Genomic DNA, 23,373 nt, shown 5'->3' on the forward strand with positions numbered 1-23,373 from the left:
TTTCACTCCAGGCCCCTACAACACCTGATCCTCAAAGGCAAAAGAAGAAAAAAGTGTTGTCCTGTTTGGCGCATCAATTAATAAAATGTAACCTTTATTAAATACAATCAAATAAATTAGTGAAATATTTCAAAACAACGGTAAGTGTATAAAAAGTTGAATAAAGTGATTAAAAAACAGATTGACCAACTGTGTGTTTATTTGTTGTTGTACATTAGCAGCATCTGTTTTATATTGGGTTTTGATTAATTCAATGCTGATAATCCAGTTTAATAATATGTTAAAATATTACACCCAATAAAGCTAATTATTCATACGAGGGCTGGCTACATTACATACTATTGCAGCAGATCCTCATCCAGCAATTTTATCAATATAGTGTCATATGTGTAAACACCTTATGCATATTAAGCTGGTTATTTGAGCACAGAAGAACAATCTGATATAATAAATCAGTACACTGTGTGGACAAAGTGGGTCTATCGGATGTAGACCTCATGGCCTCACGACACAACCACAAGCTTCCAGTGTACGGGGCCAGGACGAGGGACCCTGACGCAGCCTTCATGGACGCATTATCTGTGAAGTGGACCTTGCATTTGGCGTACCTCTTTTCTCCAGTCTCACTTCTTCGGAAGTTCAAGCAAGAAGGGGGCACGGTCCTGTTGGTAGTTCCGGCTTGGCCCAGACACCATTGGTACTCTGATCTTCGAAGTCTCTCCATAGAAGTTCTGTCATGCTGGGAGGTGTAGTGTTGAAGGCCAAGGCCTGAGGTTGTGGGAGGAAACAAAGGCGAGGGGCCTGAATGTATGATCTCCGCATCCACAGGTCTTGGTCGTTGGCGAGACCTGGTCAATGGTGCGGATTCTAACTCACAGGGAGGGGTTCGCCAGTGACCCCTTCAAGCGGGATTTGGGCTTAGCTGCACCCTGCAAGCAGGTCGCGGTCCTTTGACCAGGTGTCCAAGACTTGCGGGAATAGAGAAACAGATATCCGTGGCCCGAAGGAAAGTGCCTAATAAGGCACATACGAGGTAACTTGTAATACTCCTGAATAGGGGTTAGCACTTGAGGTGCGTAGGAGTTGGTGCGACGGGGCGCACCCCATATACAGGTCGCCAGCAGGCAAGAAGCACTATAGTGCCAATTTTGGATGCACAGGCTGAGATGCAGGACGCTCTGATGCCAAGAAGATGGGAGCAATGGGCGCACAGGCTGGAGTGGTATTGTGCTGCTGCTCCAATGCAGGTATTTAACTAGCACACAGGCTGGGATGTAGAAAGCACTGCTGCTATGAGATGGTAACAATGGATGCACAGGCTGAGGTGTAATTGCACTGCTGCTCCAATGCAGGTAAGTAACTAGCACACAGGCCGAGGTGTAGAAGGCACTGCTGCTATGAGATGGTAATAATGGATGCACAGGCTGAGGTATAATCGCGCTGCTGCTCCATTGCAGGTAGGTAAGTAGCACACTGGTAATGGCTCACAAGAAGCAAGGGGACCTGGAACGAGACTCCACTAGTTCACACTAGAAGTGACAATGGTTGTTCAGGCAAAGGCCTGGAGAACAGGACCCGGAAATAAACCCCTGGAAGCCTGCTGATAGGTGCGCGGCATCAGCTGACCACCCGGCCCACCCAGGGATGGAAGTACAGTCACATGGGGAGAGTGTCATGGCAGCGCCCATGACTGGAACTCCGATCCCCGGCATCGGACCACCCGACACTCCAGCACAGAGGGTGAATCCTCAGCTCCTCCTCCGTCGCCGCACCAGCCGCCCGACTGCCCGGGAAGTCAGAGGAAGCCGGTGAGATGGTAAGGGACAGCCGATCCCCAGCTGAACCCTGACAAGTTCCTCTCCAACTTCCTCTATGACCATACCTGTTGTCTCAGGGTTCCTGTCTACATCAGGACCTGGCCCGTCTGTCTTTAATGGCTTGGCTCTTTAGATATCCCTCCTAAGATCTATAGGGTTTTCTAGCTCTGTGGTCCAGACCATGCTAAGAGCCTCTGCCAGGATTTATTACCGGGTGTGGCATACATATTTCCAGTGGTGTGCTACTAGAAACTATGACCCTCAGGTTTTTAGAATCCTTGCCTTTCTTCAAGCTGGATTGGATCTCGGACTCCGCCTAGTCTCTCTGAAAATGCACATCTCTGCTCTGTCGATCTGGTTGCAGGGCAGAATCGCTCCTCTACCGGATGTTCACATGTTCCTGCAAGGTGTTCTACGAATACAATCTCCCTTTGTCCCTCCTGTGGCTCCGTGGGATTTGTCAGTGGTTCTCCATGCACTTCAGGAACCTCCATTCGAACCCCTGGATTCAGTAGATGTCAAATGGCTCACTGCGAAGACTCTGGGCCTGACTCAGACCGCTCCCAAGCGCTATGCTCTTGCAAGTGGGTCGATGGCCAGGCAGTGCACACGCCCCGGAGCGAGCGAGAAATCACTCACTCTGGCGCTCGCATCCAAACGGGGCGGCTGTCGATGTTGATGTCAGTGGTGAGCTTCCGGCTCTATTAGAGCCGGAAGCTCACTGGGGCTTGTAGCAGATGAGACCCTACCACAAGGGTCTCACCGCAAGCCCCGATGGTCGCAACCATCATGACCATCACCTGGCTGCTTGCTAAAGCTGTGGGTGGTCACCCACAGCTTAGCGAGCGGCCAGGAGGCCGGACTGGATAAAAAAAAAAAACGCCCTTCAGACCTGCGAGTGGGCCTGAATCAGGGCCTCTGTTTCTTCTGGCTGTAGCATCTGCCCATAGGGTATCGGATTTAGTGGCACCTTCCTGTCGCACCCCACTTCCTTTCCAAGGTGGTCTCTCGTTTCCACCTCAATGAGGAAATTGTGGTTCTGACCTTTCAATCACCAGACCTCTCGGCAGGTGAGGCCTCTTTGGATGTGGTCCATGCTCTGAGAATCTAAGTGGACCGTACTAGTGCCATCAGGAAATCAGATTCCCTCTTTGTCCTATATGGATTCCACAAGAAGGGATGGCCAGCTAACAAACAGAGGGTCTCATTCAGACCCGCTCACGAGCGCAGGACGCTCGCAAGCGGGTCGATGTTACCCAAATGCGCATGCGCACAACGGAGGGAGCTCCGTTGTGCGCATGCGCGAGACCCGCATAGCGACAGCCAAGCTGTCGCTCCGGGTCTCGCACCAAAGGGGGCCTGCTGTCGATGGTGATTGACAGCACGCCCCCTTTGGTGGGCATGCCGGGGGCGTGGCTGCCAGACGGAGGCGTTCCCATGGGAACGCCTACGTCTGGGGCCGGCCCCACTGACATCACTAGTGATGTCAGTGGGAGTGATTTTGGCTCTGATAGAGCCAAAATCACTCCAAGGCTTGCGGCTGCGAGACCCTACCGCAGGGTCTCGTCGCAAGCCCGATGGTCGCGATGGTCTTGACCATCGCGACCATCATCATGGACGCTCGCATAAGCTGTGGATGGTAACACACAGCTATGCGAGCGTCCAAAAGGCGGCTCCAAATTTAAATAGGACGGCCCTGATTCAGAGCGAGCGCTCTGGTCAGAATGTCCGGCTCTGAATCAGGGCCAGACTCTGGTCAGATGGCTTAGCTTGACTATCTCACAGGCTTACACGCAGACTGGCCTTCCTGTGCCGGCTACAGTATCTGGTCATTCTACTCTGTGGGTCCCTCGTGCAAGCCACCATGGCACGTCTGCCGAACAACTATGTAAGGCGGCCACGTGGTCTTATGTCCACACCTTTCTTAGGTTCTATGCCTTTGATACATTTGCCTCTCAGGATGCTTCCTTTGGGCGCCGGGTTCTCCTCTCAGCTCAGGAGCGTCCCCGTCCTTGAACAACTACTTTGGAACATCCCCACTGTCTCACTGTGGAGCCCTATGGACCCTGAAGAAGAAAAGTACAGTTATGGTAAAACTTACCCTTGTTAAATCTCTTTATTCGAAGTCAACAGGGTCCACAAGACACCCACCCTGACTAACCTGGCTTCTATAGGTTTCTTCTCTTGGTCACTTGTTTCCTTCTCTGTGTGAGAGTGTGATTCTTCAGTGTACCAGCCTTCCTTCTCTCCTATCTCCTATCCTGCTCCTGCCTTGGGCTTGTTAACAACACTGAGTTGCCTTCAGGCTGTGGGCGGGGTATAGGGGGAAGGACCGGAGCATCCTGGGATTGAAAAAAGCTTTGCTGTTGGTGTCCGGTCCTCCAGGTATCCCATTGTCTCCATGTGGACCCTATGGACTTCGAAGAAAGAGTTAATAAGGATAAGTTTTACCATAACTCTCCTTTTCATCTTGCAGGTCATGGTTATTTAAATTAGTTGGAAAGGATAGCCTAGTTCCTATGCTTTTAACTGGACACCTCTAGATGCAGTTCGACCAATGTAATAAAAATCTTCAAACACAAAAAAGTATCAATTGTGAAGTGGGCGATCCTGTTGGCCGATAACCCGATTTGCGCTGAATTGTGTTAACTTATCCCCGTCCCCTGCTTTACTATGCCGGTAAGTTCAGCATTGTAGAGCGGGGGGGGGGCATGATCACATGATCGTGCCATCACACCCCCCACATGGCCCTCCTATGATGCATCACGCCCCCCACTGTGCGAAAGTCGCCAAGTATGTGCCACTTTCCTACTTTCTGGTAGTTGCTGTCTGGTCCAGTGCACAGATCCACACATACATCAGACTTGAGGGGAGACGTATCAAACATTAAAAGAGAGGTTGAAGTGGAAATGTTGCCCATAGTAACCAATTTAGGTTTGAACTGTCATTTTATAAACTGCTAGATAAATGATGGCTAAAAGCTGATTGGTTGCTATAATCAACTTTTCATCTTTATCTACTTCGAAGGTTTGATACATCTTGGTAGGAAAACCTGCTGTCACTGGGCATGTACAGCAGCTCCATTCCACCCCTTAAACTGCATGTTGTGGCCACAGCTCTAAAAAAAAAACATATTATATACCACTGCTATTGTGGCCATGATTTCAGCCACTAGATCAGTCTGGCTCGGGGAGGGGCTCTATGCAACTGGAACCCCGCTTCCATTTGCCTTTGCACATGAAGGAGTGTGGGTCTGCATACTTTGCAGCTTGTACAGGACCCCCTTATGTAAATATTACAGCATCAGCGACATGTACATGGAATTTACTGTTACAATTTTAGAAATATCTACATGTACAACACACAACTTAAAAACACAGAAATGTAAAATTAGATTTTTCTTCTTGTGTCTTTGTTTTTCATTACTGTTATTATATTTGTCCTGTGTCTAACCACATCTAGAGTATTTCACAGACACATTTACAGATGAGAGGAGTAGGGAAACCTTCTGGATAGAGAAAGCTGGTGAAGGGAAGAATCCTCAGAAGTGAAGATGGCAGCACATAATGGACTACATAGTACATTAGAACATAAAAAGTAAAACAAGGTTAAGAAACAGCTACTGAATCAAAATCAAAGTTTCAGTAGGTAAACAAATAAAATTCAGGTATATCACTTCTCATACTGAAAGATACAGAACACTATTATGATGAAGTATAATGGTGCATACACACGGTCAGATTTTTCCTTCAGATCAGAACGATAACGATTTAAAAATTGTTCAGTCGTTCATATCTGAAGGAAAATCTGACATATCTGATATGTCTGAACGATGGACGATGAACGATGCGCGTTCCCGATGGTCAGATATCGATATCTGACATCTGATGTGTTTGCAGTCAGATTTGGACGATTCCATTCATTTTAATGCAGTCAAAAATCGTTCAATCGTTCATCTGACAAATCTGTGTGTATGCTCCATAACTGTGTAAGGCATTATGGTTAATTCATAATAGTACCAATTTAATAACTGAAAATGTACTTCATTAAAATTATTACAGTAAATACCTGTTTAGTGGCATGGATGCCATTTTTCCAGGAACCAAAAAGCAAGAAGTGACTTTTGTGACTGAGTATTGAAATTGATTCTGAACATAAAATGTAATCATATACTGTATATGTTATTTTGTCCTGTTATGTTTGTACTGTACTTATGTATGCACTCTGTACAGTGCTGCAGCCCCCTTTTGGTGCCCTATAAATGAATGATGATGATCATGATAACAATAATATTTTAAGTTACCTGAGAAATTCCATTTTACTTGGAGTTTAGGTTAGTTTATAACTAATATATACAATGGAAAGTGTGAAAATGATTGCTAGTAAAATTTTATGACAGGGTTTCCAGAACACCATGCATAGGTCAGAGAAGAAAGTACAAAGAAATGACACTTTTGGTTAAAGAATTGAAAATACTGTCAATCTTTAAACCATGATTCTCTCCTACAATGTATGTGTGCTTTCCGACTACTAAATAAAGCTAAATACTGTCCCTACTCCCTACTTGCCTCTAGTGTCTGTGTATTATCTATGCAGCATAACTAAAATAAGGACGTTTCCAAGACAGCAGGCCCCCATCTGGTGGTCGCATTTGGTATTGCAGTACAGCTCCTCCTCCGCTCCCTGACGTTGTTGGCTGGCAGCAGCAGCAGATTTTGCAAGATGGCGAGCAGAGCCATGGCCGTGGCTTTGGGTAGGGCGAACAGGATCCAGGCCTGCGGGGCGAGCTTAATGCGGGTCAGGTGAGGATCCACAGTGTCTAAGGATTTCTTGCTTCAACGCAGTAACTTCAGTGTCCGGCATTGTGCAGCAGTCTCCCATAACACTGATCACACATTGTCAGCCAATGCAGGACAGTGACAGGCGGCACAGGACAGGTCACTTTGCGGGAGGAGTGTGTGCGGCTGCTTTGTCCTTGCTTCATGTATCTGTCCGTGTTGTACATGTGTTCTGCCCTTCATACCGTGCTACCGATTATGGCAGCTGCAACCAGCTCTGCTCAAGGTCACTGTCCTGTTTTTGGGTATAAGGTACAGCTCAGGGAGACAGCACACACACATGCAGTCTGGGTCCCACTTGGCACAGTGTTCGCTCTAATACCAAATACTTTGGTTTGTATTCTTAAAGAGATCTCCAGGTTGATGCATAGTTCCTAATACAACATGTGTAACACTGACAGTATTAAATGTATGATGGCAGCTGTTATTATACAGTATTACAGCAAACTTGTAAAACTTTGTTGCACCTAACATGAGTGCAGATCTGCGGCCAGCACTAAAGATATGTATCCTTCTGTAATATATTTTGATTTTTAAATGAAACATTTACATACACGCCAGTTTCACTATTCTACTGCTATCAACATAAACTCATAAGAAATATCAAAGAGCATTGATAATAAGTATTTTTTCTTAATTTAATTAAACCCTTCCAGCCACAGTCTCACTCTATTAGCCTTAAGTTTTTATTGTAAATAACTTTGGCATGTTTTATTTGTTTGTTTTTTATTCAGAATCCCTGTTGTGGTGAGTGGTTCCCAAACTTTCTTGAATCACGTCACCCTAGAGTATCAACATTCTTTTCACGGCACCCCTAAGCCAAAAGTTTGAGAAATTTAGATAAAAATGAAGTAAATTGTTGTTACATGACATCTTTAGGTTCAGTTATGTGGTGGTGGACAGGGTTGGGCTTCCGTTTTGTCTGTTTATGTTCTGCTTAGGCTTTTGCCTCTTACATTGACCATAAATAAGTTGATTTGTTGCTGGACCACCAACCGGAGGCACCCCTGCAAGTGTCCCAAGGGAACCACTGCGGTAAACTTAGCATTGGTAATACGGCACAGTTAAGGCCAACGTTGGGGTAAATGGTAATTTATGACCCCAAGTTTAACTAAATGATGTGCTTTATCTTTAAGGAACTGTATTAATAAAACTGAGTTAATGCAATGTGCATTCAATTGCTATTACCTGTACCAGTGTTTCCCAAACTCATTCCTCAGGGAGCACTAACAGTGGATAGTTTCCATGTTTCTTAGTTGGTGCACAGGTGTATTCAGTACTGGCTAACATATTTTAAAAGTTCCACAGGTGGAGCTAATTATTTCAAATGTGATTCTGTGAGGCGACTTGGAAAACATGCACAGTTAGTGCTCCCTAAGGAATGAGTTTGGGAAACACTGATCTATACAATTCTGCAGGTGGCAATGGCCTACTCCAGAGGTTCCCAAACGCAGTCCTCAAGGCGCCCCAACAGTTCCGGTTTTAGAGATATCCATGGGTGAGCACAGGCGGTTAAATCAAATTGACTGAGGTACTAATTAAGTCACCTGTGGTCAAGCATGGTTATCCTTAAAACCTGGACTGTTAGGGTGCCTTGAGGACCGAGTTTGGGAACCTCTGGCCTACTCATATATATTGGCCTATTTTGTGTCCCCTATTAGCAAAATTGATGCATACAGACTGGGGTGTAATATAATCCCATTGATGCATGCAGACAGTAATCCTGGCATTTGACTACACCGAAGCAGTGTATGTAGACAGTAGTCCTGGCATTTATCTACACCCCAGCAATGCTTGCAGACAGTACTAATGATATTTACCTATACCCTAATGATGAATACAGACAGCAGTCCTGGAATTTACCCACATTCCAGTGATGCATAACAATGGTAATCCTAGCATTTATCTATATCCCGGCAATGCATGCAGACAGTAGTGATGGCATTTACCTATGGCCCGGCAATACATGCAGACAGTAGTTATGGCTTTTACCTATGGCCCGGCAATCCATGCAGTTATGGCATTTACCTATGGCCCGGCAATCCATGCAGTTATGGCATTTACCTATGGCCCGGCAATGTATGCAGTTATGGCATTTACCTATGGCCCGGCAATGCATGCAGTTATGGCATTTACCTATGGCCGGGCAATGCATGCAGTTATGGCATTTACCTATGGCCCAGCAATGCATGCAGTTATGCATTTAGCTACACCCCTGCAATGCATGCAGTTATGGCATTTACCTATGGCCCAGCAATGCATGCAGTTATGCATTTAGCTACACCCCTGCAATGCATGTACTTAGGGCATTTAGTTACAGGTTCCGGACTATCGATAGACAGTAAAAATGTCGACAATGTCTAGATAGACACCAAATGTTAGACAGTCAATAGGTCGACACATTACAGGTCGATAGTTACAAATGGTCGACAGGGTCAAAACTAAGAATATATCGTTTCTAGCAAACAACCTCACGATACTGGAATTTAAATAATGGGAGGAAAAGTGACAACATATCGTCCATCGCATCGTTCATCGTGCGCACACAAGAAACGATGTGTACCAAATCGTGAAAGATAGGGCGATCTCTTTCTGCAGGTTCAATTGATCAGTGACCACGATCAGCGACAATGGGAGCGCGCATCGGCATAGTTATCATGCCCACACACTGCACTTTTTAAACAATTTATCGTTCCAATCGGTCGAAAACGGCCAAATTGTTTAAAAAATCGCAGTGTGTGGGGGCCTTAAATCCACACCCTTTAGCTACACCACAGCAATGCATATAGTTATGTCATTTAGCTACACCCCAGGCCCAGCAATGCATGTAGTTATGTCATTTAGCTACACCTCAGCAATGCATGTATAGAGAGTAGTTATGTGATTTATCTATACAATGCAAACAGATGGTAGTTCTAGCACCCACACCCCAGCGATGCATGCCAACCATAGTCATGACATTTACCTACATCCCAGCAATGCATGCAAATAGTAGTTACAGCATTTACCAACTCTCCACAAATGCATGCAGACAGTAAATATGGCATTTACCTACTCCCCAGCAATGCATGCAAATAATAGTTACAGCATTTACCTACTCCCCAGCAATGCACGCAGACAGTAGTTACAGCATTTACATACTCCCCATCAATGCACGCAGACAGTTGTTACAGCTTTTATCTACACCCTAGTGATGCATGCAGACAGTCGTTATGGAATTTACCAACATCCCAGTGCAGCATGTAGACAATATACTTGGCATTTACCTACTCCCCATCAGTGCATGACGATAGTAGTTATGGCATTTACCTACACCCCAGTGATGCACGCAATGGTCTTGGCTGTCCATTGTAGTTACATATGTGCGGCTATACAGGGCACAAGAAGACTTGGGAGCATATGCTTTTTAGACTGAATAACTATGTACGGATATATAATGTTTCCATTTTACAGACTTTTTCAGCTTATTACATTTCCAGGCATATTTTAAAACAGTCATCCTTTAAAGTAAAACAAAGCAAAACCATAAATTATATAAGCCTCAACATCATTACAATGTTTAGTGCTATGTATAAAGTACCATTGTAAAACTTAAAAACAGCATGCTTGATTATAAAATAGACATATGGCAGACAAATTGTATGATTGTATATTTTATTGGAATGTATCACATTGTGTGCCTAATTGTGTTTGCACCAATCTCTGTAGTCCCACCTCTCTGTAATGTGGGCCTGATTCAGACCCGCTCGCAAGCGGGTCGATGCACTGAGCGTGCACGAGCCCCGGAGCAAGCGCAAAAAGCGCTCGCTCCGGGACTCACTACAAAAGGGGCGGCTGTCGATGTTGATCGACAGCTCGCCCCATTTTGTAGGCGTGGCGGGGGGGTGGCTTCACAAACGGAGGTGTTCCCATGCGAACGCCTGCCATTTGTGGGCGGCCCCACTGACATCACCAGTGATGTCAGTGAGAGAGCTTCTGGCTCTGTTTGAGCCAGAAGTTCTCTGGGGCTTGCGGCCACGAGACCCTACCACAAGGGTCTCGTCGCAAGCCCGATGGTCGCGATGGTCTTGACCATCGCGTCCATCATCATGGCCGCTCGCAATAGCTGTGAGTAGTAACCCACAGCTATGCGAGCGGCCAAGAGGCGGCAACTAAAAGAACCTGCGCATGCCCTGATTCAGAGCGAGCTCTTGCTTTTTGCAAGCGCCTCTGAATCAGGCCCTGTGTTTGTTCTGTGATTGTGAATGAGATCCAGGGCTCTCCTGTCTATTTCATGTGTGTTCTATTCCCTGGGCACTCTGCCTCTAATGAGCAAATATGGGATTACAGAAACAGCTAGGCAACCAAATGTTATTCAGCTTCTTTCTGTGACATGGGATGCATTGCGAAAAGTGGTTTTAGATTAGGTACATGTACTGAAAATGTCATTCATCTTAAATGTGGTATATGTTTAGTAGCCTGGTGCACCACACTATTATTCTCTGTTATACCCAGTTCTTCTTTTTATAACTTTAAAAAATACACAGAATTCATACAATATTATACAGTATAAGCTCCCACCCTGTATAGCTGCAGTTTTGTAATAAACTCAACAAAAGTGTGTGTGCAAAGTATACTGAACCATCCATCATAGTGCTTATTTTAATACTTTATTTGTAGCTGTCATAGTAAGCTATGTATTATGGCAACTTGTACATATGAGATGAGTCTCCTTCAGTTACTTTCTGTGATAGGAAGGTCAGTGTGTGTCACATTTATCTTACATGACCTATCCACCTTCTTACAGAATTAGATCCAAGATATGCAGTTTATACTTTGTGTTATGCTGGTCATTGTGGGTACAGTGTATGGATATTTGTTGTGTGTATATTATATACAAACTATAAGTTGCTCAAAACAAATTACAAGAGCTGGCATCAGAAAGGGAAGGTTTAGCTAGATAAGAGGCACTCACAGAAGGATACCCTGTCACCCTGTTGACCAAAATAAAATAATAGCTGACATTATATTTGTAAATAAAATGCCGAAGTCTGGGTACACACTATATGATCTATTGTCTATATCAGTGGTTCCCAAACTTTTTTTGAAACACGGCGCCCTAGAGTATCAGAATTTTTTTCACGGTGCCCCTGCGCCAAAGGTTTCTTATTGAGAAATTCAGCAAAAATTAAATGAAGTAAATTGTGCTTATAGGTCACCCTTAGGTACAGTTATGTGGTGGGTGACAGGGCTGAGCTTCTTTTTGTCCACATATTTTTTGATTGGTAGCAGCCGGCACTGGTTTTGCCTATTACAATGACTAAAAATCATTTTATTTGGTACTGGACCACTAACCCGAGGCACCCCTGCTAGAGCCCTGAGGCACCCCAGGGTGCCATGGCACCCAGTTTGGGAACAACTGGTCTATATCATTCTGTCATGGATCGGAACAATATATTGTACACATTGTATAGTATAGTATGTATGCCCAATCCATCGTTCCTGGACGACAGTCATTGCATTGTCCCATCTACTGTGCTGCGTGCCAGATGGAATGATGCAGTGCAGTGCGACCGTGATACATGCGCAGTTGGCAGATAACTGCTCAACTGCGTAAATATTGGCGTTGCGTACATATCTGATTCAGCCTATAGTGTACAGGAGAACGATAATTACAGTCCTCTCACATTAAATATTGTCGTCATTTAGAACATTGCATAGTGTGAATGCTGTATATCATGTGTTCTGGGATTTAGTGAAATTGGGGTGACTTCGCATTGTTTGTTACATTGTATGGTGTGTACCCAGCTTTAGTACACACCTTTGCAAATCTGTAATAAGCCACTCACCACTTCACAGTGCTCCAGCTGACTGGTCCTAACTTTAAACGATGCCAGACATTATATTGGGCCAGATATTCATGTGTTTTTAATTTGAGAGCTAACCAGAAAGTACCTCATTTTTTATATGCAGCAGATAATGGCACTAAGAGGACTTGGATAATGCGGTGCTCTGTCTAAAGGAGTGCTAGATAAAGGACTTCTAAACTCCAGGATAATGTTTTTCAGTTTTGGTGCCAGACGTTCAGTATTATCAGCCAAATATATTTCCAGAGTTCCAACACCAATACAACATATGGGCTGATTGAAAAGTAATGGGACTGCCTCTGTTTTTCTGTCCCATAGGTAGATGTAGCAACACTATGCTAGTTATTGTGAAGCTCATACATCGATGTGTCTGAACCTGCAATTGGACTGCTGTAGTCATCTTTGTGTGGTCACAGCGAGTGGAAGATCTCCGTACGTTTCATCATTGTGGATGAGGAAGACATGTCTCTGAGATTACATCAGATATGTGTGATTGAATTTTGTGTTAAACTTGGAAAAAGCGGAAATGAAACTAATGAAACGTTATGGCAACGATACGGTGGAGAAACAATTAGCCGTGCTGCAGTATTTCAGTGGTGGAAGCACTTCAAAGAGAGTAATACGCAAGTGACTGACGAAGTGCATCCTGGGAGATCATCCACTGTGGTTACAGATGTCAACATTGCCAAAGCTGCTGAGATGTTGCAAAATGACAGAAGGTTAACTTTACACAAACTTTAGGATTCACTTGGCATCTCATTCCAACGGGTTCAGCATATTGTGACAAGAAAATTCATCATATGTGTGCCAGGTGGGTCCCCAGAAGTTTTACAGAAGAGTAGATGTGACGACGAGTTGAATTGTGCAAGATCACTGCTCGTATGTCGGAGAGGATACCCGATTTCCTGACATCGATTGTGACGTGAGACCAATCATGGATTCGTCATTATGATCCAGAATCCAAACAGTCCAGTGTATGGAAACAAGCAAATTCGCCTCCGCCCAAAAAATTGTGTGATTCCTTCAGCGTGTAAAGTCATGCTTCTGCTGTTCTTTGATGTGCACGGTATGATCCTACAGCACTGGTTTCCCTGTGGACAGACAATTAATGGTGACTACTATGCAAGCTTCCTGAAAACCCATTTGTGTGGAGATGAGGAAGAAAAGACCACATTTGCTGAAGAAACAGTGGTTTTTGCCCCCAGACAATGCCCGACCACATATTGCTACTGTTGCATTGGCAGCACAGACTGAAATTAATGGGACAGCACTAGAACACCCTCCATATATCCCGGACTTAGTGCCCTGTGATTTCAGGGTATTCCCAACTGTGAAAAAAACAACTGTGGGGAAAGACATTCTCAACAGATGATGAAGTGAAAAATGCCACAGCTACAACACTAAGTGATGTCACACAACAGTGTACTGCACGTCTTTATATCGTTGTTGAAATGCTGCAAAAAATGTATTGAGTGTGAAGGACACTACTTTGAAAAAGAATAATGTTCAGATCCTGTGGAGTCATCTGATTCTGAATTAAAAAATCGGTCTCATCACTTTTTCAATTAGCCCTCGTACTTTTACAAAAGTAATAGATGTGTACTAAAACTGTTGGTGGCTTCCATGTCCTTCATTTTTGAAGCTAGTTTGCTCAGATTTGTTGTCAATTTGTAGTCTGGAGATGAAGACGTGCTGCACAGTGACAGGGTTCACTCTCCAGAGTTTCCCTGGGCATGCATGTCACATCTCTGTTCTCCAGTTTGGAGAGGGTCTAGGATGGAGAAATGGTCTCCCCTGTGAGGGAAGGAAGTGGTGCAGGGCAGGAGGAGCACCTCTGCTCATGCAGTAGGAGAGGGACTGAGGGATCTATTACTAAGCTTTGGATGGAGATAAAGTGAACGGAGATAAGTACCAGCCAATCATCTCCTAAATGTCATGTCAAAGACTGTGTTTGAAAAATGACAGAAGCTGATTGCTTGGTACTTTATTTCCATTCACTTTATTTATCAAGGCTTAGTAAATAGACCACTAAATCGCTAGTGTCACTCAAAAGATCCTCGAGCGCCACCTCGTAGCACTAGTGTCAAGGGTTGCTAACACATGCTCTAAGTTCTCATGAGCACACCTCCTGTCTTGCATCTAAATATCCTTCTAAAGGTGCCTACACACTTACCGATTTTTTTTTTTTATACGATCTGGCCGATTCTGACGCTTCAGAATGACAGATCATGTAAAATATGTCCTAATCGTGAGTCTCTACTCACGATGCAGATGCGCGTCCCCGCTGGTCGTTCATCGCATCTTCAGATCTGCCGTGCTGTAGGGCAGATCTGACAATCTCAGTTACAATGCACTGGCAAAAGAAGGATGCACGATAGATCGTTTGTCACGTTGGACACATTTTAACCCCAAATCGTGTGCAGGACTGCTGGGGAGAGTTTCAAAGGAAATCGTACACGATGTGTGTAGGCACCTTTAAACTTTGTATGTAATGCTTCTATTTGTAAGTATGATTTTTGTTCTGACTGCCGTGTCTTTTGCAACATTGTCATGGATCATGGCCATCTCACCCCTGCTATACATTATTTATTTATATAGCTACAGTGACTGACATATTGCACAAATACCCTATAAACAATACCACCCCAAATGACCATTACTATTTTATACTCCTTTCAGACAGACGACCCGGAAAATCCCTGGGTCTATCAATCCATGAATTTTCGTTTGCGTTCACACATAGAAAAAACCCGGGTCGATGCTCGGTCACGTGTAAAAAAAACAAAAAAAAAATGGGTTTTTGCACTATGGGCCGTATTTAATTAGGTGTGAAAACTCAGTTTCTGCAGAAAAGTATCGCTGGTGACGTCATTTTCGCCTTGCGAAAAGTTTCCCCCGTATTCAATTCCGAAGACTTTTCGATGGTGTGGAAACTTAATGCAATGGGACCTGTGTTTTGCCTATGAATAGGTGTCGAAAAAAAAGTGCAGAATTGGGGTTTTGGGGTGCAAAGCAGCGGGAACCCCCCTGCACCCTTTGGACAGTCCCCCAAATGTAAACTTAGATCACCCCCAAAAAAGTACTTTTCATTTTGGGGACGAAAAATTCCAAAGTTGGGGGACAAACTTAAAAACTAGCAAAATAGACTCCAGGGGGGCCCCAAGTATGCCCCAGGTGTTTTTAAGTTTGCAGGTGGTTGCGGCAGGTGGATTTTTTACGATTTTTAAAACTTCACTTTAGCAACTTTAAAATATGCTAGCACCCATTTTCATGTACCCCAAATTTGCTGGGACTACTTATTTTCACCAAAAAACTGCTAAATGCTATTCTTCACCACTTCTTGAAAGATACTAAATAGCAGCTATTGAGGCCATTCAAGTGCCCCAAATACATTCAGCAGGGATATTCTGGGGAGTCTAGAGTGATCCCCAATGTCAGTGCACCTTTTGGGGGGTGTCAGGCTGATTTCCCCAAATCTGACAGTACTTTTCGCATGTTAGAGTTTTGCGGGGTCCCGTTTTCGCCGATTTGTAATTGACTACGGGGAAAAGCGGGCACGTGTGCGATACTTTTCTGCATTGAAAACCACCAATGTCGGCGAAAAGTACGGGACTTTTCGCCTGGAATTGATTAGGCCCCTATGTGTGAAAGGGGCATATGTCTCTGGATGTGCTTTCACTGTTGACAGACAGACAGCAATTTAAGAGAGGAGGGGGCATGTGTGCAGACTCTGTGCGGGCCCCCTTCTCTCTCTGGCGGTGCAGTAGATTCTCGCATAGTGCAGAATATGACGCCATTTTCCCAGTGATATTTGCTGCTCTGCAGTGCCGGCCTGGTGTTGCAGAGCAGCACCTCGGAGAATACGGACAGGTAAGTATAAGACTATATGGGTTTGTGGTATGTGGCCCCCTGAACCGTGAGGTCACAGGAGATGTTTATACTTGGCTGTCATGGGTAGCTAGTGTTCCACTTCCTTCTTACTCATTTATCTAATATTGGCTGCTGGAAACCATAGAACAATTTTTTAGCTGCAGCACCAGTGTAGATAGTCTAAAGGGGTAAAACACAATTGCATGGGGGGGCGCAGCTTGGTAATATGTTATTACACTTTCTCCATGATTCCAAATATCTACAGTTCTTAAAATCGTCTGACAATGGGCCTGATTCAGAGTAGGACACAAACCCGTTGGCTTGTATACAACTGCGATGTTATACATCTGCGCATGATCGGTACTGCACATGTGCCAGGTTTCTACTGCGAGAGATCTCACGGTTCCCCCAAAGCCACAGCCGGAGTGACAGGCTGCTGCCATTTGGGTGGGGGAGTGCACGGGATGCCACCTGTTTTCTGGGAGTGCCGGCTACGGAGCTGCGAGGGCCAGTCTATCCTAAGGGTTACTCAGATTGCTGATGGTCTCTGTGAAGATCGGATGCTCTGTCTTAGTACGTAGCACTCATATCTGCAATGCAGTCAGGAGGCATCTATTTACACCAGACACCACCTGCTGTATTAGTATATTAGTTGTACAGTATTGCACATCCGCATCCCTGCAGCTGTTCAATACAAAACTCTGTTTAAGGCCCATTGTTATTAAGTTGTGAAAGATGTTAGACGCTATTATGCATAGGGCAAATTGTATTTTAAGTTTACTGGGAATGTAAGAATTTGTACATATTATGTATATAATCTCTCTACAGGGGCCTGGCCACATCCAGTAAAAACGACAAAGAAGACAGCTGGCTACGATCCCTGTTTGTGCGTAAAGTAGACCCTCGTAAAGATGCTCACTCCAACCTATTGGCCAAGAGAGAGACTAGCAACCTCTACAAAATACAATGTAATTATGTCATCATTGCAATCATTACACTATGTGCAACGTGAGTCTCTTTTATATCATTGATGTGTAGCCTGAATCTCTTCAGTGACCACACATGCAGCCTTCTAAACCTTCAGAAGGGCCACTTGTTACCTTAGTAATAATTTCTAGTAATACATTGAATCATACCCTCAAGTTAGACAGTGTCTCTATCAAGGAATAACACATTCAGTCGTCTTCCCTGCAGCCTCTGCTCTTATTCAGTGATGCAGAAAGCAGCCTGGGCTGAGGCTGATGGAGGAAACCTAGAACAACGTTCATGAGAGACAAAGCAATGACTTAAATGGCATGGTGGCACTATATGCATGTGGGCAAATGCGCAGTTACCCATAACAATTAGTCCAATTCTTATTCAGTTTTCTGCTGCAAGTTAGTAAATGAAAGCAAACATCTGATTGATTACATTGGGTTGCAGGATTTTGGAGGACATCTTATTTTATGTAGGCCCAAAAGTATTATTTTGGGGCAGATTCCATTAGCTGCACGCAGTCCTTCTCCACGGCATATCACGTTATTACAACTACTTGGTTTTTTTGCTTTCTTTAAAGGTGCGAGCAAAAATAATTGATGTTGTATGTTTTGTATTAGCCAGTATTGCACGTAGTCTGACATTGCATGGGGCTAATGGAATCTGCCCCATAATGTTTCTTCTCAGTAGTTATGTGTATACTGAAACGAATGCAATGGCTTTTGCACATTTAAACAAAGTATATTGAATGTGATTTGTTTGCACTCTTCATGTTTTATTTTCTTCCATTGTTTCAGTTCATAATGTAAAGCCGGAATGTCTTGAAGCTTATAACAAGCTCTGGTAAGTTATTTATACTCTTGTATTGGTCCAGTCCACCTCACACAACACTTGTGTTTGTAAAATCTCCGATAATGTTGTTTCTAGTTCACCATCTATCGAAAATCTGATTATTAAGTATCATTATTAGAGATGAGCAGTTCGGCTTCGACACTTTTTTTTCTCCAATTTAGCGGAAGTTTGGATCTTAAGTATTGGCTATCCAAAGCACATGAAGCCGGATAATCGATAACATTTGTTTCTCAGATCCAAACGTAACCACGTCAAAACCCAACGGCTCATCTCTAATCATTACCATCTCTCCATTGATACAGTGGGTACAGCTTTCTTTTTAAAATATTAGAATGACTGTGGAACCTGCCTAATCCCACTGCGTAATACAGGTTGAGTCTCCCATATCCAAAATGCTTGGGACCAGGGGTATTTTGGATATCGGAATATTCCGTATTTTGGAATAATTGCATATTATAATGAAATGTCTTGGAAATGGGACCCAGATATACACACAGAATGCATTTATGTGTTATATACACCTTATACACACAGCCTGCAGGTCATTTTAGACAATATTTTTTATAATTTTGTGTATCAAAAAAAGTTTGTGTACATACATGAAATTCATTTATGTTTCATATACACCTTATGCACACAGCCTGAAAGTTATTTTATACAATCTTTTTAATAATTTGTGCCTTAGACAAAGTTTATGTACATTAAACCATCAAAAATCAAAGGTCTCATTATCTCAGTCATGCTGAAAATATTCCGTATTTTGGAATATTCCGTATTTCGGAATATTTGGATATGGGAGACTCAACCTGTAGTCAGTATCGCTGACCTCAGACATGGCATGAACATGAAAATAGCAAATTATTCCCAGCGCTTTATAAAATCCTAATAAATGGCAAATCTTTAACCAAGATTTTGAGCGCCAGGTTCCCAAACGCCGGCATCCTGTACCCATCCCGTTTGGTTGTACTGTATTTATTCTTTATCTCTGCCTGTCTATAGTGTGATTCAGTTAAGTGCGACTTGCCTTGCAGATCGCTTTAACGTGGCTAAAATGCCAAGACCAATTCTGTTCTGCGATGAGATTAGTGGGTAACATACCTCTCTCTTACTCACACCTTCACTTTTGTTTTTTTTATGCCTGGCCAACCAGTTCATCATTAAGTACCTTATTCACTATAAATTGGGGAAAATCTGTTTGTATTGGAAGTACTTACAAGGGGTAAAGTCAGACCCTCAACGATGCCTGCATTGCGCAGACTATTACATTTCCCCCATAGAGATCATGGATGGTTTTTGGGTTGTCATATAACCAGGTACATTAGATATTATTTCTACTTCAGGGTCCATAGGGGGTCCACAGGGTTGACCTTGGGGTATAGGTTGGGAACCAAATCCGGGCACCACGCAGTTAAAGCTTTTAGTTCCCAGGATGCACTTGGGTCCACTCTCCCTATAACCCCACCCCCAAGCCAGAGGCACCTCAGTTTAAGTTGGTGCCCGGCCGGAGTCGGGTCACCCTTTAGTGCAGTGGGGAGCTGATTAGCAGCCCCTAAGCTTTATTTTTTCTAAAGGACAAAGTTTTTTATTTTTACTTTGGATTCTTCAGAGCGGCAGCGTCAGACTGTCCATAGGACGTCTAAGCTGCCGCTCCGTCACCCCGCTGGCGCTGAGACGCCAGTACAGATCTGGGGATCTCAGCGGGACCCCAGAGTCTGTACTAGCCGGACTCTGCGGGCACCCAGGACTGCTGCCGGATCCACGGGGAGCAGGTAAGGCGCGGATCACCGCTTGCGGTGATCCGCGCATTTGAAATGCAGTCCTGTGCCTCCGGTCTCTGGGGACAGACCGGAGGCGCCGGCAGTGGCGGCGGGCCCCCCCATACCCCATGTGTCCACTAGACCACCAGGGACTTAACGATCAGCGCAGGGAGCCGGCGTCCTGGGGGTTAATAGCCGGCCAAGGGAGGCAGCCGTCCCTGTTACAGCGGCTCCTCCCCTCAGCTCAGCGCGCCTTTCAGTATCTATAGTCTGGCGTCACTGAGCTGCTTCCTCCGCGGGCCACGCTTCTTCTGAGGTCTCCAGCGGCCATTTCTTTGTGGTGCAGCAGAAATCTCCGGAGATGGCAGTTGGTCCAGTCCCCCTGCGTACCTCACCATCAGGTCAGTGTACACAGCGCTGTAGCCTTCCCAGACACTGAATCTAGGTAAGTTGCATGCAGTGTAATAGTGCAGTATATTATATGACATGTTTATGTATATATGTGTATATCTGCATTGTATGTGACTTATGCTAGTGCTGACTGTACTTTATTCTCTCACCTGTCAGTGTATATCTATCCCTTTTCCTTATCTGCCCTAATACAGCTGTACTTGGGGTGGTTCTGAGACCTCACATTTATATACTTGTTAATATTTGTGAGGTTTGTCACATACTGTTGCGTGCTGCACGTTGCCATATTTTGAGTGGAACTGTGTGTTGCATACGCTGAAAATGGGTCCCTGCAGCTAATTTTTAGTATCAGTCAGGACCAGTATAGCGCTGCTTGATCGCAAGGCTTGGTCAGATAGGTCTGACCAGGAGATAGAGCGTTATACTGCACCCATTTTTACTATCCTGCAAGCCATGTGCTGCAGGTGTTAGTGCGGAGGATTTAGCTCTTAAAGGGTTCTGTATGTGGCGTCATTGGGTGCCGGCCCCTTTCACAACCCCCTTGGGCGGTTTGTTTTCTCGGGATCCTCTTAATTGCGGATCGCCGGGCGGGCCCCATTGTTCTACCTCACTTGGGGTTACTTCACCATACTGCCCTTTTTCATCTCAGGGTATCTCGCAGTTTTTGCACTCTTCCCCTGTGACACAGACTATCGCTCCCTGCAGGGGTTTTTCGAGTATATGAATTCTCCCTGGTGTCACAATAGTCTGTCATGCCCCTTGCAGGGATTACCACAACAGCCACCCTGGGTGGATGTCGTTTTTCTACGAAACGCAAATTGGCGTGGTTGACGCCCTGTGGTTACTTCCCAGTTGGCTCTGCCGTGAACTGGATACTGTTTTGGGCTCTTTCCCTCTTACACGGGGGGAAGCCTATTTCAAGTATTATTATCCCTGCTTTAGGGCTGGTGGCAGGTCCATTCTGGTTAGAGTGAATGTTGACCTACACCTGTATCATACACCCTCAGTATTACGTGCCTTCTGGTTTCCTGTTGCTGACTAGCGGGTGGATCGCATGGCGGGACTCTGGCTGTTGCCAGATATGAGGTATTACAACAGTGTTTGGCCTCCTGTCCCAAATTCCCTGAGGGTCATCACGAGCCCTTCCTGGGGTGGATGGGCGTGTTACTCGTCGGATTACAGACGTTACTACGCATCCCATTCCTGCGTGGTCGGATTCTTCTGATCCGTAGGTGGTAACTCTGCCTGAAATCAGTATACTCGCTTTCAGGGGTTGTTACCCATCCTACCATGGCTATAGCAGGGTTGGTTAATACTATTGCATACTGAGCTGATGCATTTGTCATGTTTTTTCCCCTCCAACACGTCTGGGGTTCAAATGTATTTGGTCGCTCACGTAATATATGCAGTTGTCATAGGTGGACATGCCTATATTGGATACCAGTCTCCTAACTTTCAGAGTTCCGGCTGCGACTGTATCCTCCGTCACACCCTATGGCTGCGCTCTGGGAATGCAGAGGTGCAGATACCATCTATAGGTTAGATCTTGTTGGGTCCTGACCTTGACAGTGGCAGTACAAATTTCCCGCCTTCAGTTATGCCCACTACAGGTCCTCAGACTAAGTCTATTAAGTCTTTTTGTCCTCGGGGTCAGCCTAAAGGTCTGTTTCTTCATAGGCTGTCGGCCTTTACAAGGGCCGACATATCCAGTACCGAGCAGGCCTGGACTGCCAGCCGATCCTGCTTCTGAACCTACGGATATATCGTCAGCCTGACGAGACAGGCCTACCACTGGGAGATGGCGATTTTCTCAGTTCGCCCGGTACTAGTGTCTAGTTGCCGCGGCTCCTTGGGTAGGAGGGTACGCCCTCTCTTTGCTCAGGCGGCCTATTTCCATGTGATGGTACGCAGGCCCTTATTCGGACCCGAACAGGGCCTTACAAATCCAGAAAGCTATACAGTTGTTGCGGTAAGCGGAGCTAATTGGGCCATCCCCACTTTCTCAGCGAGGGACTGGTTGTTCTGCTTTCTTTCTGGTGCGGTGGCTGAATGGTCCTCTTTGGCCTATTCTCTGTCTCAATTCCCTGAACCAGTTCCTAAAGCTACCTGGGCTCAGGAGGCAATCCCTATGCTCCATCATACTATTTTTGGAACCTAGGGACTTTATGGTATCACTGGATATACAGGACGCGTGCCTACGGGTACTTACAGAGACCTTGCCTCAGCATGGACTGAGGTTTGCTGTATCACAGCACTTACGATTTTTCGGGCTCTGTCTGTTGGGACTGTTCTCAGCCCCACAGGGGTTTACCAGCGTTTTGGATTTTCTGGCAGTTCTTCTGTTCAGTATATCCCAATGCTCCTGTACCTGGATAGCCTCCTGCTCTTAGCAGGATCACAGGGGTACTTTACAGCCGGGTCAGGTTGACTGTGGCTTTTTCAGGGTGCAGACGTTTAATCAGTGGGGAAAAAGTCCTCCCTGCAGCCCTCTCTGGGTATTCTTCACCTAGGAGCCCTGCTGGATTCTCAGAATCTGAGAATTCTTCTGGCGTAAGACGGCATCTCCACTCTTCCATTAGGAGTACATGGATGTCTGCGCAGTCGACATATGTCTTTACACTCTGGGATGCATGGTCCACTATTCAGTGTCTGCCTTTGGAAGGGTGGAATGGGCTTAGTTCCATTCCAAGCCTTTCCATAATTGGCTTATCTCCAGATGGAACAAGTTTTTTCTGTCTGATCACTGTTGAAACGATGATGCTCTCCCCAGAGGCAAGTCGGTCCCTTTTCGGGTGACTATGGCCATCTCGTCCAGGGTATTCTTTGCTAAGGACAGTGTCTGGTTCGCATCCATTTCAGTGCAGTTGGATGTCTGTCGATTCCACCCTGTCAATTAACTTGTTGGAACTTTAGCCTGTCTTGAGCCTTCACTCTGGCATAGCCCTTGTTTCCCGGTGAACCTGAAAAAGTTCAGTCCGACAGGGTCAGAACAGTGGCTTCCTTTTTA

At 45.1% G+C, this 23,373-nt stretch overlaps 2 protein-coding genes across 2 annotated transcripts in view; one reads left to right on the top strand and one right to left on the bottom strand.

Moving 5' to 3' along the window:
• The window catches only part of LOC148507552 (merlin-like), a 170,513-nt gene extending 162,611 nt beyond the window's left edge, over positions 1–7,902 (bottom strand). Inside the window, exon 1 of the mRNA XM_088445924.1 lies at positions 7,844–7,902. The gene's annotated coding sequence lies outside the window, so the exon portion shown is untranslated. The remainder of the gene's footprint in view (positions 1–7,843) is intronic.
• The window catches only part of NIPSNAP2 (nipsnap homolog 2), a 31,734-nt gene continuing 14,827 nt past the window's right edge, over positions 6,467–23,373 (top strand). The window contains exons 1-3 of the mRNA XM_088445930.1: positions 6,467–6,619; positions 17,200–17,339; positions 18,144–18,189. Coding sequence (XP_088302056.1) covers positions 6,540–6,619; positions 17,200–17,339; positions 18,144–18,189 — 266 coding nt within the window. The 5' untranslated portion in view covers positions 6,467–6,539. The remainder of the gene's footprint in view (positions 6,620–17,199; positions 17,340–18,143; positions 18,190–23,373) is intronic.

The sequence above is a fragment of the Taudactylus pleione genome, unplaced genomic scaffold (genome assembly GCF_031769625.1).
Source record: "Taudactylus pleione unplaced genomic scaffold, aTauple2 ptg000391l, whole genome shotgun sequence".
NCBI classification, from domain to species: Eukaryota; Metazoa; Chordata; class Amphibia; order Anura; family Myobatrachidae; genus Taudactylus; species Taudactylus pleione.